This window comes from Mastigoproctus giganteus, chromosome 12, assembly GCF_048544385.1.
Source record: "Mastigoproctus giganteus isolate SK-2022 chromosome 12, ASM4854438v1, whole genome shotgun sequence".
NCBI lineage: Eukaryota > Metazoa > Arthropoda > Arachnida > Uropygi > Thelyphonidae > Mastigoproctus > Mastigoproctus giganteus.
The window spans coordinates 167,050,120-167,070,411 of record NC_143586.1 but is presented as its reverse complement, the minus strand read 5'-3'; the positions used below and the strand labels follow the sequence as shown (position 1 = coordinate 167,070,411).

At 36.3% G+C, this 20,292-nt stretch overlaps 1 protein-coding gene across 1 annotated transcript in view; it reads right to left on the bottom strand.

Moving 5' to 3' along the window:
* The window catches only part of alphaCOP (coatomer subunit alpha), a 222,021-nt gene that overhangs the window by 167,839 nt on the left and 33,890 nt on the right, over nucleotides 1–20,292 (bottom strand). Inside the window, exon 2 of the mRNA XM_090386490.1 lies at nucleotides 18,463–18,847. Coding sequence (XP_090242616.1) covers nucleotides 18,463–18,847 — 385 coding nt within the window. The remainder of the gene's footprint in view (nucleotides 1–18,462; nucleotides 18,848–20,292) is intronic.

The following is a 20,292-nucleotide window of genomic DNA, read 5'->3' as shown; positions in this document are numbered from 1 at the left end:
GGTAAACTAAATGCTGAAGGCATCTTTACTCTTTCTCAGATAGAACAACACAAGGGGTCATACATTTAAATCAGAAAAGGATGGTTGCAGAATAGAATATGCAAAAGTTTCCAATTAAAAAAAATTTCCAATCCAATTAGTAATAGTAGTAGCAAATAATGCAAGAAAGCAGGTTTATACAGCACAAGCCAGGGAGGTGGGGGAGAGAACCTTCCCATGTCACCTGCCCATCCCCTTTAATAATTTGTCTTTGTTCTACCTTAAATTTATTCAAATTTTACTCACCAGATGGAAATTTGTTGCAACAGTCAACCTGCTTTCTGAAAGAAAAGTTAAATTTATGACTCCTGATATTTATTTTCTGAGCAAGAAAAAGGATACCACCAGCAATTAGCTTACTTAAAGCATTCAAAGCTTTAAACACCACAATCAGATCTCAAAATGCCTACTTTTCAGATGTTGCAAATTGCAAAACTGAAGCCTTACTTGGTAAGAGTACCCTTTTATTCCCCTCACTAAACTAGATGCCTTTCTCTGCACCTGTTCCAACAGATTCATAATCTTCCTAAAAAGGTGACTTCCAGACCTGTATGCAGTACACAAGATATGGCCTAACCATTACTTTATACAATGGGATAATCGCCACCTTATCCCAGCCAGCAAAATTCCAGTATAGCATTGAAAAATGTGACTGCATCATAGTATCCAATCAAATTGGTCAGGCAAGACTTTCCCTTAACGAAACCATGCTGTGTCTGAGCTATAACTGAAGTCTTGTCTAGATGATCCTGCAGTGCTTCTTTAACCAGTGCCTTCATTAATTTTCCAGGAACAGAAGTTCACAGGTCTATAATTACTTGTGTCAGCCTTTGATCCTCCTTTGTGAATTGGGGTCACATTTGCACATCTCCAGTCTATGGGTACCTCCCCTGAGTCCAAAGAAGCTCTCCTAATTATGGCTAAGGGTTTGCTTACTTCCTTTGCTGCCTCCTTTAATATAACTGGATAGATTCATCCACCCCAGGTGCCTTTTTTATGTTTATCCTCAACAATTTCTCCTCCACTTTCCTCTCAGTTATTACAAAATCATCTAGCTCACTGCCAGTGTTTACTTCACCTACGGCATTCCCTTTCCTGAATAACTCTTCATGTGTGAATGTAGATGCAAAATACTCTTAGTTTGTTAGCCACCTGAGCAGGATCATCAACAGTTGAACCATCAATATCCAGTGGACCAATTTGATTCATTACTTTCCTTTTAGAGTTTACATAGGTAAAAAATTCTTTTCTGTTTTTCTCTGCATCCTTTACCAAGGATTTCTCATAATCTGCCTTTGCCTGCCTAATCTTCTTTGTGACTTGGTTACAGACCAGCTTATATCTATCATAGGCTTCCATGTCACCCATTAATTTATATGTATCCCATGCATTTTTCTTCTCTGCCATGTCTCATTAATTCATCTGACATCCATTTAGGCCTAAACCTTGAACAATATTTCTTAGTTGGTATGTAAAGCCTAGTAGCTTCCAAGATAAGTTCTTTGAATGCTTCCCATTTTGAATTTGCTGTTGGTAACATCATCAGTTGGTCCCACTGTACAGAATTTAAATACTGTCTCAGATCATCGTAGTCGCCTTTACGAAAGCAAAAACCCTTCCCTTTACCCCTCATGGTAGTTACCTCTTTGAGTAAATTCCACTTCAGCACACTGTGATCACTGCCGCCTAGTGGTTCCTTTATCTGCAGATTCTTAATGTACGAAAAATCACTACTGATAATCAGATCAAGAGTATTACTCCCTCTAGTTGCCTCCCGAACATGCTGATGTAGAAAACAATCATCCAATAAATCCACAAAAGCCTTGCTAGTATGTGAGTGACCAACCCACAAATTCCAGTCAATATCTGGGAAATTAAAATCCTCCATTATAAGACACTCTGGTTTACTGACCCACTATTTCCCCGTACAGTTTCTTATTATACTCATCAGAGTCATTAGGCCTATAGCACACTCCTACTCTCAATTTTGATCTCCCAATGCTTAGGTCACATCAAACTGACTCGACACTGCTGTTGTTATTATTTTGGTTTTTTATTTTTTTATTTTTTTTTAGGAGCATTTGCAACTAAGGCCATGTTGCTCCGGGATATGTGGTGGTCATTCCCTGACCTTTCCCCATCCTCCGTATTTGGTGGTGATGGGCTCGAACCCTGGTCTAATCAAGAAACGTGTGCTACGCACTGCTGCTCCTTCCCACCTGGCTACAGAGGCGCCCTCAACACTGCACTGTCCAGTGATGTCGACTGGCTTCACTTCCTTGGATTTTATGTGTTTCCTAACTAATAGCATAACCCCTCCTCCCTTCCTATCCTGTCTATCCTTTCTGTACACATTATACTCCCCAAATTCCAGTTCTGCATTCCTTATATGAGTGACACTACGTCTCTGATATCCCAACAATACTGCCTTTGATGTTTTGAGCAATACCTCAAATTCATCAAATTTATTTACCAAACTCCTAGCACTGGGTACACGCAAGTATACATGCACCTGTTCCTATTCTTAGCTACCCTAATACAACCCATGTGTTTACTTGTACCGCAATGACTCCCAGCAGTCTATGAAATATACTGCATCTTGTTTTCCAGGCTGCTGCTCATTCCAATAGAAGCAGTGCAAGAATCACTTTCACCTCTGCCAGTGGCTACTGTTAATCTATTAGTCCTTGTATCCCCCAAGCTAGCAGTTTTCCGAAGCACATAACACTGCCTCAATAGCATCAGCAAATATTCTAGCACCCTTTCTATTAAAGTATATCCCATCCCTGTAGAAGCAGTCTCTCCTGTTAAGTTAATTAAGATGATTTTCTTACAAACACGAATCTGGGTTACAATTACATTTTTATCGCTTTTACAGTTTAAACCCAATACACCTTACATATAGTTAATATAATACATTACACTATTATAAAACAGACATGAACAATTTAAAAATGTTGTACAGGTGATTAGTTCACTTTGTCCAGAATATCATGGTACAATATTCAGAGGTAGTCTGCCAACATATGTTCGTTCCAAAAACCTCGGCAGTGATTTTTCATTGACATAATTCAGTGGCAGAATTTTTCCCCCGACTGTCACTGAAGGTTTTCAAGAAAGTCTAAATATGAACAAACACAAGGAATGAAGTTTCAGTGACATATGCCAACCCATTTCTTTATATGCACTGAGCAATTTTTTAACTTTATCTTAACCAAAGGTCTAACAAAGCAGTTTCCTACAAAGCCAGCCATGCTTTTAGCTCTAATACATTGAAGTGTTTTTAAAGCTTTCATCCTGCAGAAACTCCCTGATTTAAGGATCCACAAAGATTCACTCCACTGAATTTATGGCCCTGATCTTCACAATTTCTCATTTAAGTAAAGAGATCTCTCAAATTCATCTTACCCATCGCTTTCACAAAGCTCTTCATTAGGACAAATTTAATGTGGAGAGGCAGAACGAAAATCTTCACTGGATACACTAATGGAACATAATTCAAACTTTACCAACAAAAGACCCTCCATAGTGAGGAAAGGCAGTGCAAGTGAAGCTGGAAAAATGAAATTCACAATAATGAAATATCAGAAGATTATTTATTAGAAAAACTCTTGAGCTAAAGGCAAGTAAGGCTCCTGATAGCAATACAAGTTACACAGGAAGACAGCCAGAGAAAACACTGAACCATTGAGGCTAATTATGAGGGCATCACTTGACTCAGAAGATATTCCTTTGGACTGAAGAAGTGCCACATATTGCCAATACACAAAGGCAGTTCTAAGAGTGAAGTAAGTAACTGCAGACTGGTTAGTCTAACTCAAGTGGTAGGGAAAATCTCGGAGGAAATGATTAAGAGTGCAATTCAGGGATATTTAGAGAGAAATGGTATTCTAAAGTACAGCATGGTTTTGTTAAACGAAAATTATATTTAACTAACCTGGTGAGCTATTTTGACACATTTACTCATGAGCTGGATGTTGGGAACAATTTAAACAGTTTGTTTGGATTTTAGCGAGACATCTGACTCAGTCCCTCATGAGCGGTTACTATATAAGCTGGAACATCGCTGGGATTACTGGCAAGCCTCTGAGATAGATTGCAAGATGGCTGCAGGGCAGAGGGTAGAGAGTTGTGATTAATGGATATTCTTCTGATTGGTGTAACGTCAGAACTGGGATCACCCAAGGATCAGTTCTTAGACCACTGTTGTTTCTGATTTTCATAAACATTGAAGAAGGGATAAAGGCATGATGTCAAAATTTACAGATGATGTAAAGACTGGGAGCATCATTAATAATCAGTATCAAGCAGAGATTTTTTAGGATGACTTGAACAGGCTTCAGGAATGGTAAGAAAAGTGATAGCTATTTTGGTTGCCACTACGTCTATTTAATTATATAGCAAAGTCTCACACTTGGAGAAGAGCACCCCCAAAATAACTTATACACTTGATGACGCTGAATTAAAAACAGCAGAGGAAGAATGGAATCTGGAAGTTATAATAGCAATGTTAGACAACTATACTCTAATAAAAAGTCAAATAACTAGATATTTAACATTGCTGTCATATATTTTCTTTCTTTCTCAGGGTGGCGCCTCTGTAGCCAGGTGGGAAGGAGCAGCAATGCGTAGCACACACTTCTTGATTAGACCAGGGTTCGAGCCCATCACCACCAAATACGGAGGATGCAAAAAGGTCAGGGAATGACCACCGCATATTCCCGGAGCAATATGGCCTTAGTTGCAAATGCTCCTAAAAACCAAATAACAAACAAACAAACATAACAAACATCTTTCTCAGACTTATACTTTCATATCTCATTGCTTCATTTGTCATAAAAATATGCTATATGTCTCTGTCTCTAGAAATTTCAGTTATTATTTTCATTTTTATGTTTACATAACATATTATTTATCCTTTGAAATTTCTAGGTTCTGGTAAAAAATTTATTTCCAGTTACCACTATTATTTAGTTTTATATTTATATTTCATTTTATTTCATTTTTACTACAAGCTATTGTTTACAACTTTGCCTATGTATAGTGTCATTGGTCAAATTTACTTTTTCAATTATTATTAATCATTGCTATATTTCTAATATTTCTATATATTCAAGTCATTGCTTCTATATCCCTTTAACTTTTGTAGACTACTCATTTTTAATTATTTTTTCAAATCTCTTTTCTTTAAATAATATTAGGGTAAAATGTTACATGCCTCTAGGAATTTCAGTTTTTTTTTTGGTTTTAATTTAAAATAAAATCTAAGGCAGTGCATACAGTTGACATGGGTGGGCAGTGCAATGTTAAGTAAGTTTGGTGTGACATAACACTGGGAAAGTAAAAATTAGGGTAGGAGTGTGTTATAGGCCTAAGGGTTCTGATCAGTACAACTAACAACTGTACAGAGAAATATAGAGTGGGCCAGTAAATCAGAATGTCTTATAATGGGTGGTTTTAATTACCAGATATTGACTTGTGGGTTGGTCACTCACAGAATAGCAAGACTTTTGTAGATTGATTGGATGAGTGTTTTCTATAGCAGCAGCATGTGAAAGAGGCAAGAAGAGGGAGTAATACTCTTGATCTCATTAAGAATCTGCAGATAAAAGAACCACTATATAGCAGTGATCAGAGTGTACTGATTTTGAATTTACTTAAAGATTTAACCACCATAAAGGGAAAGGATTTTGCTTTCATAAAAGTGACTACATTGGCCTCAGACAGTTTTTAAATTCTATAGAGTGGAACCAACTGATGATGTTACCATCAACAAATTCAGCAACCTAAATGGATGTTAGATGAACTAATGAGATTCGTGGCAGAGAAGAAAAATGCATGGGATGCATAGAAAACATCAGCCGACACAGAAGCCTATGGTACATAAAAACTAATCTGTAATCAAGTCACATAAAAACTAATCTGTAATCAAGTCACTCACAAAGCAGGTTAGGCAAACAAAGGCAGATTATGAGAAATCTTCGGTGACGGATGCAAAAAAAAAAAAAAAAAAAAAAAAAAGCAAAAAACTTCTTTACTTGTGTAAACACTAGAAGGAAGGGGAAAAATTAAATTGGTCCACTTGACATTAATGATTCAACTGTTGATGATCCTGCTCAGGTTGCTGACAAATAATGAGAATTTTGCATCTACATTAACACACAAGGAATTCTTAGGGAAAGGGGATGCAGACGTTTATCAAACTCTAACAGAGAGCTAAATTATTTTGTAATAACTGAGAGGCAAGTAAAATAGAAACTGTTGAAGTTAAACATAAGAAAGACACTTGGGGTGGATAGGATCTACCCAATTATATAAAAGGAGGCAGCGAAGGAAGTAAGCAAACCCTTAGCCATAATTATGACAGCATCCTTGGATTTGGGGGAAATCACGCAGACTGGAGATGTGCAAATGTATCCTCAATTCACAAAGAGGGATCAAAGGGTGACTTGAGTAAATACAGACCTCTTAGTTTAACTTCTGTTCCAGGGAAAATAATGGAATCATTGGAAAATGAAGTAAAACAGGATCATCTAGACAAGGCCACAATTATACTTCCGACACAGTATGGGTTTGTTATGGGGAAATCTTTTCTAACCAATTTGATTGGATACTACAATGTAGTCACAAAGGAACTGGATGCAAAAAATAATTCTGATATCATATACAGTTGTGACCCCGTATCTGCTGATTTGTTACCCGTGGTTAACCATGGAAAAAAAAACGAAAAAACTTAACACGTACTACTTGCGTGTCCAATATGATGCTTCCTTTTATTTTTTACGATGTTGATTTTAAATCGAATAGTTTCCCTTTATTTTTTACAATTTCACGTATGGTTTGGTCACCAACATTATAATGGTTCTTTAGAGATTTAATGGATGCACCGTTTTCAAAATTATGAATAATTTCAAGTTTCTGTTTAATTTGAAAGCACAACTCTTGCGTTTGCCCATCATTTTCGTGATTTCTAAACAAAAAAAAAAAAAAAAAAAAAGTTACTATATATATATAAAAAAAATTCCGACATCACTCACATTAATAATAAAAAAACAAAATTTGTCCTTTTGCGGTGCGATGGAACACAACAATTGACGTGACGCACTAAATCAAACTCTTTTTCTTTTCTTTTTTTTTTTTTGAGTGGTAGGTGTGAAGACAGCGGGGGTTGAAAGATAATAGGTACACTAATCTATCTGTTTATACCTATACTAGTTATTACTCGAATTTTATGATTTCTGGTTGATTTTTTTTTTTTTTTTTTAATTTGGAGTCTTGAAGTGTCCCAGTTTTTTTTTTTTTTTTTTAGTTGTTAGCGCATTGGCTTCTGTGGCCATAATGCACCTCCCAAGGTTTTTTGCACTACTCTGATCCATGCCCACGACCTTTGGGTTGCCAGGCAGGCACTTTACCCAGCCGGCAATCCCGGTCAGCAAGTGTCCCAGTTAATCCAATCCCGGTAAATCGAGGGTCTGCTGTATGTTATTATTACCGATTTAATGTTGATAATGTCTTACTGAGTGTTTAATTTATCAATTAAACTTTATTATACTTATGTATGTACAAGAAAATCATGTTATATATGGGGTCAGCAGGTGTTTGCTTATATCCAGTTTCAGCCACCCGCGGTAGGTCTTGGAACATATCCCCCCCCCCGCGCGCAGATACGGGGGTCTTACTGTACTTGGATTTCAGGAAAGCTTTTGATACTGTTGCACATAAAAGGCTAGTACAAATTGGAGCAGTGCAGCATTGAGAGCAAGTTGCTGCTATAGATAAAGGGATGGTTGAGTGGGAGAAGATGGAGAGCGGTAATCAATGGACATTGTGCTAATGTTATTAGTGGTGTCCCTCAGGGTTCGGTATTGGTCCCATTGTTGTTTTCAATATTTATCAATGATACTAATGAAGGCATATCAGGCTTAATGTCCAAGTTTGCAGATGATACAAAGGTTGGAAGAGTTATTAATTACAGGTATGATGGTATGCTACTGCAACAGGATGTAAAAAGGTTAGGCAGATGGGCTGATAAATGGCAATTGAATTAACATTGACTGCAAAATACTGCATATGGGTAGTAGTAACCCCAAAGTAAAGTATGTACTGCACTCAGGGTAGTGTAAAACGAAAAAGACATGGGGATAATTGTGCAGTCGGATATGAAGTTCTCTGAGCATGCAGACAGGTTGCCAGGACAGCTAGCTCATGGGTTTTGTCAATGATATACAAGAATTTTGCTATCAGAGATAAGGAGGTAATTATCCCATTGTATAAGGTAGCTGTTCCCAGACTGTACACCATGAGATATTTTAAATTTTCGAGGGAAACACAGCGATACTTGACATCTGTCAGACACTGTGCAAACTACTAGCTCAAGGTAGTTCACAGTTTCAAAATTACCTATTAAGTTGTTTGGACCTAACTACTTAATAAACAGAACTATTAGGTATTTCTTTTCTGCTAGGGGCACAGTGATAAAATTATGGAGACACTAAGGGCACCGTGAACCAAGAAAGTTTGGGAACCTATGGTATAAGGTAATAGTGAAGCTACATTTTAGCATACAGCACTACAGGTCTGGAATCCTCATTTCAGGAAGGATGTAGAGCTGCTGGAATGAGTGCAGAGAAAAGCAACAAGACTAGTGAATGTGAACAAAGGGACACTACTACCAAGAACAGCTTCAGTTTTGTAAATTGCAGCATCTGGAGACTATGGAACCTGCAAAGTGATCTAACTGAGTTGTTAAGGCTTTGAATGGATTGAGCAAGCTAAATGCTGATGGGATTCTTCCTGTTGATCAGGCTACACACAAGGGGACACAAATTGAAATTGAAGAAGGACAGTTGCAGAATAGATGTTCTGAAGTTTGCCGTTAGCCCGTGGGTGATTGGTTGCCGGAACAAACTTCCATCTGTTGTTGTGGAAGTTGATAACTTAAACAAATTGAACAAAGAACTAGACAAACTATTGGAGGGAATGAATAAGTGAATTGGGAGGTGTTATGTGTTTTTTTTTCTTGGTTTAAAGCTTGCTTTCTTGCAACATTTGCACTACTAATGCTAATGTTGCATCTTCTTTGTGTCAACTGGAAATTTCACAAGACATTTCCTAAAAAATCGCCCTTTTTAATTCTAGTAATTTATATTTTATATATTCCATTAATCTGTAACTAAATTTTATTCACATTTTCAATTATATTGGTAACTAAATTTTTTCTCATTTTCATTTATGTTCATGTATTTTACCATTAGCTTGTGGTTTTGATGTTGCTATTTTGCGGTTCCAGCCATTGGCACCTGATGAGAGGCTGGTTTGTAAGTTGTGTGGCAACATGCTCATTTGATCAATTTTTATTTTAAAGATGAAATGCACAGGGCATAACAGCATATAGATTTAAATAACTATATAATATCGGTGTAGATACACCATAGTTAACCCATAAATTAAACTACGTACGTAGTGTAAAGGCATAATTTTATTTTTATGCCGATGATAGGCCAACAGCTTTGAAACGGTGCTGTCTGGGTGGTGGTATCCACTGAGAATAAATAACAGTAGTCTTCTCTACTAGAGAGGCATTATTTATTTGAAGCAGTGCAATACCTAGTATCTCGGTGTGAGGGTAGCCACAATGAGATACAATTAAAAACAATTCCTTTACATAGTTTAATTTATGGGTAAACAATGCCTTTACACCAATTAGGTAGATAAATTTATGGATAAAATATGGTGTATTTACACTGATATTATCAGTTAATTTCAAACAATAACACATTATGCATCTAAATACATTATCATTTGTTTGCAGATCACTTTACTGTCATTAGAAAACAGGCCTTGTGCTCCGGGTTGCATTATATCATCAAAGTTTCTTGTGACAACCGACTAACTGGCTAAAATAAATTTATTAAAATTAAAATTAATATATACATAAGATAAAACAGAAATAAAATAAAAGCATTAAAATATATAGTAGCTTTCGAAGCGAAGTGCCTCTTCATCAGCTAGTCTGTGACTGGTGTACTTCAATATATATTAATGGTTACAATAGCACAAGTCAGCTGGGCATGATCACGTATCACGAGTCTGGTGTCGGTAAAGCAGAATTATATACACGTGACGATCACCAGCGTTCATTGCACTGTAATAAGTACATTCTATAATAGGGTGTAAATGTACTCCCCTCATCCGATTCATAATACTATTATTGGTGGCTACGTGTAGTGCTTCAAGCCATGAGCGCTGGCGGTAATCACATGAATAGTCGACGATTTCAATATCCCGTTGGGGATCAAGATTGTGCTGCTCAACCCAATAACGTTCGCCGACTGCGGAGCGTTCAAAATTAGTGGTTCGCAGAGCTACCTCATGTTCAGAAACCCAATCTTTCAATCTTCTACCAGACTCACCTACATAACACCCCCCCCCCACAATCAGGACACGTAATACGGTATACAAAACCACTCCGTAGGAAAGGAGGAAAAGGTGTTTTCACCTTTTGTGACTCCATCATGTATCGTATATGATGGAGACACAAAATCCTAACAAGATGTTCCGATATGCCTGGATAATAGGGGATGTAGGCGGTAGAGATAAATTGATTGGCGCGAGGCGGGTTAGATTTCGTAACAAATTCATGAGCCCGAAGCTCACATCTATCTAGAACATGAGGTGGATAGCCGCAATTTGAAAGCTCCGCCCTAATTTTTGAAATCTCCAATTGCCTGTCACCAGTCGAACTAGAGTGCGTCCAAGCATGGGAGAATAATGTACGCGCAGTGCTACATAAATTATCAGGGGCGTGCACAGAGCCATAATTGGTAAATTGGCCTGCACACATTGGCTTCCTAAAATCGGAAGTTACTAAACGCGAATCCATGCGTTGGACTAACACATCCAAAAAAGGAAGGGTATTATCAACCTCTAGTTCAATCGTAAACTGAATGACGGGCGACAGGGAATTGAGATATTGGGAATGGCCACCAATAATAGTACTATGAATCGGACGAGGGGAGTACATTTACACCCTATTATAGAATGTACTGTATTGCAGTGCGATGAGCGCTGGCGATCATCATGTGTACATAATTCTGCTTTACCGACACCAGACTCGCGATACATGATCACGCCCAGCTGACTTGTGCTATTGTAACCATTAATATATACTGAAGTACACCAGTCACAGACTAGCTGATGAAGAGGCACTTCGCTTCAAAAGCTACTATATATTTTAACGCTTTTATTATATATATTTTAACACTTTTATTATATATATTTTAACTCTTTTATCTTATTGTATTTTAACACTTTTATTTTATTTCTGTTTTATCTTATATATTATATTTTTATTTTAATAAATTTATTTTAACCAGTTAGTCGGTCGTCGCAAGAAACTCTGATGATACACTTTACTGTCATTTTAAAGTAAAATCAGTTAGAAATGAACCCTTCCTTCGGAAACATACATGTCTACTAACAAAAGAAAGTGTCTCTCGATTCGCAAAAAAGTCAAAATTATTCTTGAGTTAAGGGTGTGGTGCAGAAAATGTTGAGGTGTTTAAAAAGTTTTCTTTCTTCTCTTCAACAGTATCAACATTGTGGAAGAATAATGGCACTGGAAAAGAACATAAAGAACATATAACAAATAAAAGAACATATCGGCACTGGAAAAGAACATAACCGAAAAAGAAAAAAAAAATCAGAAAGTGCGAGGTAACAAACATTGATGAAACATTGCTCCAATGGTTCCCTACACAATGAAGTACTGGATTTTCAATATACTGTCCAATCTTGAAAATTCAAGCAGAAAAATTTGCTAAACAATTTGGATGTGACAATTTTGTATGTAACAATGGTTGGCTGGATTGATTTAAAAACCAAATACAAGCATATCGATACAAATAATATGTAGGTGTATATACTAATATTATTTTTATCTCTCTAATTTCTTTTCTTTTTTGAATCTATCTTTTTATCAAGTTATTGAAAATTAAAAAAAACAGGAGGTAGATTGAATTCATCACTGATATACTGAGTAAAAGTTATAACAAGGAAATTTCAGTCCCTTGATGCTCATTATAACCAAATTCAACTACAGGCATACCTCGAATAACGAATAGGATGCGTTCCACGAAATTACTTCGTTAAGCGAAACTTAGTTTTCAGAGGTAAAAATACTATGGCCAGAATAGGGATACGTTCCTACGTAAAGAAAATGAAAAGCTTTTTTTTTTCGAACAAAGAAACGTTTTATTAAATAAACAGTCAACTTACATACAAAGTGAAATCACATTTTAAAATATGAGTCTAAAGTTGATTGTTTATGCTTTTTTCCTCTTTCATTTAACAATTGCCTATACGGAGTTATTGCATTTAACACTGATCGCTTAACAATAACACTTCTTCCTAAATCAGGATCATTTTCACTAAAAAAATTTAAAACGTTTTCAATGTCATTTAAGCACCTTTTTAAATCTTTGGTTGTTAACACTTTTTCGGCAGGAACTTCTTTAACTTCGTCTTCATTATCTTTGTCTTCGTTGCTAACGAGGTTTTCTAAATCTTCCACTGAAAAACCATCAAAAATCAGGATCATTTTCACTAAAAAAATTTAAAACGTTTTCAATGTCATTTAAGCACCTTTTTAAATCTTTGGTTGTTAACACTTTTTCGGCAGGAACTTCTTTAACTTCGTCTTCATTATCTTTGTCTTCGTTGCTAACGAGGTTTTCTAAATCTTCCACTGAAAAACCATCATCTTCTGCATTCAATAAATTCCTAACATCCTCTTCATCGACATTTTCGAAACCTATTGATTGAGCCATCTGGATAACTTCATTTCTAATTTCTTGGATGTTATTTTCTTCTTCTAGTACAACTTCTGGCCATATTTTGCGCCAAACTCCATTTAAGCATTTCTTAGTGACTTCTTTCCAAGAACTATCAATGTTTTCAATTGCGTTTTTAATGGTGTAGTTTTTCCAAAAAGTTTTAACTGTCATTTCCTCTTTATCCTCTAGTTCAGTTAAACTGCTTAATGTTCGAGGCAGATAATAAGCTTTAAATGATGCTATTACTCCCTGATCCAATGGTTGAATCAGGGAAGTTGTGTTTGCTGGAAGAAACACAACTTTGACAGGAATGCATGTGTCCAACGTGTTAAGATCAGTAGGATGTCCCGGAGCATTGTCTCACAACAAAAGAGCTTTTTCTTCAAAGTTGTTTTTTTTTGACAATACCGTTTTACTTCAGGACAAAAGTGGTTAACAAACCAATCAGTAAATAACTCCTTGGTAACCCACGCTTTTCTATTTGCTTTCCATATTACAAGTAAATTCATTTTTATGTTACCTTTTAACACCCTCGGATTTTCTGAATGGTAAACTAATAACAATTTTAATTTATAATCGCCAGAGGCATTTGATCTAAAGAGTAACGCTAAACGGTCTTTGGCTGCTTTGAACCCAGCAGCTGATTTTTCTTCAATAGAAATGAAGCTTTTTGTTGGTAGCCGTTTCCAGAACAAACCGCTTTCGTCAACATTGAACACCAAATTTGGAAAATTTTCACGTTCAATTATTTCCTTTAGTTTTTCTGGAAACTTATTTGCAGCTTCTCCTGTTAATTTTACACTATGAATCCTGGCCCGTTTTTTAAATTTCTCGAACCAACCACGAGAAGCCCCAAAGGTTTCCGTAATTTCTTCAGTTTGTTTAGATTTCAGGTGATTAAACTGGAATATTTTTTTTTTTTTTTTTGTTAAATGGGGCTTGAAATTGCCGACTTCGTTATATCGAAGCTTCGTTATCAGAGGTAACGTTAACCGAGGTATGCCTGTATATATATATATATATATATATAGGTATATTTTTTTGGTGGGTGCTGTATAAGCCTTACTTTCTTCCATCATATTGCCAATACTAATACAGTCAGTCCTCGTATAACAAGTGTTTACATTACACGAATTCAATCATACACGATTTATAAATAGGGGAACGATATCTTATATAACACGAACCGAATTCGCTTATGCACGATTCACCTTTGTGTTTACAAGAAATGGCAGTCGAACGCGGAATCACCCCAACTGAACGCAACACAATGGGAATGAAGAGAAGATTCTGAAAATGTATTTATGTTTTTTATATCAGTGAAGGGGAAACACATTTCACCATAATAACATAAAAACCCACACAATTCCAGCTATCGGTATTATTGCAAATGCAATTAGATCGAGTTTACTACCAGTTTATAACAGATTCCACTAGCAGGAACGCAACTGGAAATTGTTTTTATTGTTTTATGGTAGTAACCCCTAGAACTGTGCTTTAGTAAAATGTGAGGTGTTAATAGTGTATCTCTGCCTTTACGGTGTTGTTTATTCAGTTGCTACACGCGTGCAGCTTTGTTTATGTGTATCAAGCGTGTCTCGTTTTGGAATTGTGCTTTATTCCCTAAAAATGAATAAAATACTTAAAAGGTGTGAAAAGGAAGCGTCCTGGTGAAGACACTGCAGATTCAGAGAGAAAAAGAAAAGCAATATCGATAAACAGAGGCGGACTGGGTCAAAAATTCTTACCCGGGAAAATTTGTAGTGGCCTCATACTAGCTTTTATGGCCAAAATCACACTGGCTTCCGGCTCACCGGGGTTTCCCCGGTAAGGCTTATGGCCAGTCCGCCTCTGTCGATAGAGAAAAAATATGAAATTGTGAAACGCTTTGAGCGAAATGAAAGACCATGTGATATTGCACGTGCTACAGACCTAAATGAGGTAACGCCGAGAATTACAAAGAATGCAGAGAAAATAAAAACAACTTTCACAGCAGGAACAACTCAAAGTGTAACTAAAATCCATTAGATTAAGACACAAAGAATTGGAAGAGATGGAACGGCTGTCATCTGTTTGGATAGAAAATCAAACAAAAAACAAGTTTGCTTACGATAGAAGCAAAAGCATTAGCAATAATAAATTTTATTACGTAATAGTCGTAATAAAATACGTAAGTATTTTTTTACAATTATTTATTGTGTTTGGTAATGTTTTGGTTAAAAATGTGTGTTCAATCTTGGGTGGCCGGCACCTAACCCTATTTTTCCCATAGGGCCTGTTGTTTATATTGCACGAGGGTTTCGAGGAACACAACTATCGTGCTATACGAGGACTGAGTGTACTAAAAAATTATTTTATAACTAAAAAAAAATGCCAAAACCTACAAAAATAAGCAATATTGATAAATTATGCAAAATATACCAAATTAAACCCAGATTCTAATCCCATCCTTATAGTATAATTTCAAATTGTTAAGAAAATTATGAATCTGCTTATGAATCTAACTTCCATAACATAGTTATGAGATGAAAAAGACTAGTGCCTGATGAAAGGTTAAAAAACAAAAAAATAAAATTATCCTAATCATTACTACAGCTGAATTACATTATGTAATTATGTAACAAATAGGAAATAAATTTATGAATAACTGAACTGAATGAGTACTGAATAAAACAAATGAATAAAACTAATAAAACAAATTTATACTTGCATGTACACCAATGCTAGGAGTTTGGTAAATAAATTTGATGAATTTGAGGTGTTGGTCCAAACATCGAAGGCAGATATTGTTGGGATATCAGAGACAGTTTCACACAGATATAAGGAATGCAGAACTGGAATTGGGAGAGTACAATGTGTACAGGAAGAATAGACAGGATAGGAAAGGAGGGGTTATGCTATTAGTTAAGAAACACAAAATCCAAGGAGTACAGCCAGTCGACATCGCTGGACAGTGCAGTGTCGAGTCAGTTTGGTGTGACACAAGCACTAGGAAAGCAAAATTGAGAGTAGAAGTGTGTTATAGGCCTAATGACTCTGATGAGTACAATAAACAACTGTACAGAGAAATAGAGGTCCAGTAAACCAGAGTGTCTTATAATGGGGGATTTTAATTTCCCAGATACTGACTGGAATTTGTTGGTCATTCACACACTAGCACTTTTGTGGATTTATTGGACGATTGTTTTCTACAGCAGCATGTTCAGGAGGCAACTAGAGGGAGTAATAATTTTGAACTGATTATCAGTAGTGATTCTTCATGCATTAAGAATCTGCAGATAAAGGAACCACTAGGTGGCAGTGATCAGTGTGATGAAGTGGATTTTACTCAAAGAAGTAACTACCATCAGTGGTAAAGGGAAGGTTTTTTGCTTTTGTAAAGGTGACTAGAGTAGTCTGAGACAGTATTTAAATTCTATACAGTGGGACCAACTGATGATCCAACAGCAAATTCAAAACAGGAAGCATTCAAAGAATTAATCTTGGAAGCTACTAGGCTTTTCATACCAACTAAGAAATATTATTCAAAGTTTAGGCCTAAATGGATGTCAGATGAACTAATGAGACGTGGCAGAGAAGAAAAATGCATGGAATACATATAAATTAACAGGTGACACAGAAGACTATAATAGATATAAGCTGGTCTGTAACCAAGTCATAAGGAGGGTAGGCAGGCAAAGGCATATTACAAGAAATCTATGGCAAAGGATACTAAGAAAAACAGCAAAGAGTTCTTTACTTATGTTAACTCTAGAAGGAAGGGGATGAATCAGATTGGTCCACTTGATATCGATGGTTCAACTGTTGATGATTCTGCTCAGGTAGCTAACAAACTAAATGAGTATTTTGCATCTACATTCACACATGAGGAGTTATTCGTGCAGCGGAATGCCAGAGGTGAATTAAACTAGTGAGCAAGATGATTTTGTAATAACTGAGAGGAAAGTGGAGGAGAAATTGTTGAAGATAAAGGTTAGAAAGGCACTGGGGATGGATGGGATCTATCCAGTTATATTAAAGGAAGCAGCAAAAAGAAGAAAGCAAATTGTTAGCCATAATTATGAGCGTTTCCTTGGACTCAGCGGAGGTATACACTGGAGATGTCCAAATGTGACCCCAATTCAGAAAGGAGGATCAAAAGGCAACACAAATAATTACAGACCGGTTAGTTTAACTTCTGTTCCAGGGAAATTAGTGGTGGCACTGGTTAAAGAAGTAATGCAGGATCGTCTAGACAAACCTTCAGTTATAGCTCGGACACAGCAGTGACTTCTCTGACAAATTTGATTGGATACTATGATGTGGCCACAAAGGAATTGGATGCAAAGAATAATTTTTATATCATATATTTGGATCTTAAAAGGCTTTTGATACTGTTGCACATGGAAGACTGCTGCACAAATTTGAGCAATGTGGCATTGGAGGCAAACTGCTGCTATGGATAAAGGGATGGTTGATTGGGAGAAAGCAGAGTGGTAATCAATGGTCACTGCTCTTCATGGACTAATGTCATTAGTGAAGTCCCCCAGGGTTCAGTTTTGGGTTCATTGTTATTTCTGCATTTATTAATGATATTTATGATAGTATATCAGGCTTAATGTCCAAGTTTGCGGATGATACAAAGGCAGGCAGGGTTTTTAATGACGGTACGCTGCTGCAACAGGATTTAGAAAAGTTGAGCAAATGGACTGAGAGGTGGCAACTGAAGTTTAACATTGACAAATGTAAAGTACTGCATATGGGAAGCAGTATTCCCAGAGTAATGTATCAACTATGTGGGACTACGCTGACAGTGGCAGAGAATTAAAAGGACCTGGGGGTAACTGTGCAGGCAGATATGAAGTTTTCTGATCAGTACAAGAGTAGCTCATGGTGTCTTGTCAATGATATACAGGAATTTTTCTAGCAGGGATAAGGAGGTGGATTATCCCCTTGTATAAGGCAATGGTCAGGCCACACATTGAATACTGTATACAGGTCAGGAGGCCTCGTTTTAAGAAAGATGTAGAGCTGCTGGAACGAATACAGAGAAGGGTAACAAGATTAGTGAATGGAACAAAGGGTTGCTCTTACGAAGAAAGGCTTAATTTTGTATAATTACCGTGTCTGGAGACTAGGCAGCAGCGATGTGATCTGACTGAGGTGTATAAAGCCTTGAATGGTTTGAGCATGCTCAATGCTGATGGGAATTTTCCTCTTGCTCAGAATAATCGCCGGAGAGGACAAATTCAAATTGAGGAAAGACAGTTGCTGGAGAGATGTGCAGAAGTTTGCCTTTAGCCAGTGGGTGTGTGATTGCTGGAACAAACTTCTATCTGTCATTGTAGAAGTTGACAGCTTATATAGATTCAAGGCAGAACAAGACAAACATTTGGCATGAGTGGATGGATGACATGAGAAGGGGTTTTTTTTTTTTTTCTGGCTGATTCTATATAAACTTGCTTTCTTGCATCATGTACCTCTACTAATGCTAATGAAAACTTGATAATGGGTAATTAGATCTTAAATACAAGGATATAACTATTTTAACATCATTTAAACACTTTAAATTATTTATCCAATAAACAATTTTAAAAAAATCTCCAACTACCTTCTAAGACATGTTTAACCACAGCATCTGAACTTCCAAAAAGGTCTGTATGGCCTGGATTCTTTAGGTGTTCTTCTAAACCACCTGGTCCAGGGGCAACATTCTTCTTTCTAAGGCCAGAAATATCCCAAACTCTTACTGTCTGATCCAGAGAGGCAGATACAACCAAATCTTCAGATGGATTGAAATGTGCACACATCACATAATGATTATGACCAGTCAACACACAGATACAGGTGCGAGACTGCCAGTTCCAAATGCGAATAGTCTGATCATCAGAAGCACTAAGAATCCATGGATATTCATGGTGAAAAGTGGTGGTACGGATATAATCTAAATGTCCCAAAAGAGTAAAGGTACAACGACGTTGCTTGTAATTCCATACCTGTGGAAGAATATTTTTTATATAAATGAGCATATATAATACATCAGTTACCTTTTAATATTATATAACAGAATAATTTAACCAATTGCAAATTATTCCTACTATTACATTATTTTTAGGAAATACAGTTATAAAAATTCCAGTTGATAAACTGAAAGCAACTGGAATCAGCAGGGGTGTCAACTAAAATAACAACACCTTATAAAATTATCATAATTATCTCCTTGCTATAATAATGAAAGTAACCTATTACTTTTTCCATTAACTCATCATTGATGGATTAACAATAAAAAAATTACTGTCCACAAGCCCTCCAACACTCATATCCCTTTTAGGAAAAGTTATGCTTCCTGTTGAGCACAGCACAGTCTGCACCAGTGACACCCACAATTTCACACTGAAGTGGTGGGTGTCACTAGTGGGATCACTTTTGGGAATGAAGACGACAAAGCCACAGAGGTTTTATGTCTTGGAGAGTGAAATATTCAACTTTGTAAAAATAAAAGTTAAATTTTTTTTTTTTACTTTAGAGAAAATCGTCTAATTTTGGGGTTATGCAGTTGGAAGTTTTATGAAAGTGATTACAACAGTGAGAAAATGACAAAAATGTGTTTATAAAACAAAAACTATTGTATAATTATGTAAGGTAGTAATAGTATCAATGACTAAGAAAAATTCATTCAGAAGTATTCACATACAACATTATAAGCTGCTGAAGGAAGGTATATGGAAAATAATCATTTCAACCATTTAGACTGAAAAGCTCTTTGCTGAGCAGAGAAAAAAAAAAAATTGAGTTGTATCCATAATTGCTCAAGCTAAAAAAAAAAAAAAAAAAAAAAAAATGAATTTTAAGATAGAATGTAACATCTAACCCATGTCAACAGTTTTTTTTCTCACTATTAAGAAGTTAAAAAGAAAATTAAAACCTGTTAATGATACAAGTCAGGCTCAGCTACCACAGAATTATTTGAATAAGCTTCATCAATGGTTAAAGAAATTACAGTTACATTTTAACGTTACAAAATTCTACAATTCTAAGAATTGTATTCACTATCAGGGGAGGACTGAAGGATCTAAATGGTGGAGGGGCGGGGGGAAGTCCAGTGAAATGTTACATTCAGATATGAAGGTTACCACGCAATGCAAACAGATGTCAGAAAAGTACAAGTGTCTTATTATGGATTTTTGCATCTAGAGCAGGGGTGTCAAACTGGCAGCCCACAACAGGGTTTTTTTGCGGCCCACACCACCTCCATGGAAAATAGACATTTCTAAAATGTGTTTCTATTGCTTTTCACTGCTGTCTACTGCTTTCTGTGATCATGCAATTTCCAGAATTTTATATTACCTATTTAAGTGATCGTTTTGCACACTGACAGTTTTACTGCGGCTTTCATACTGTTTGAGTCGATGTTGTTGTTATTTGATTTTTAGGAACATTA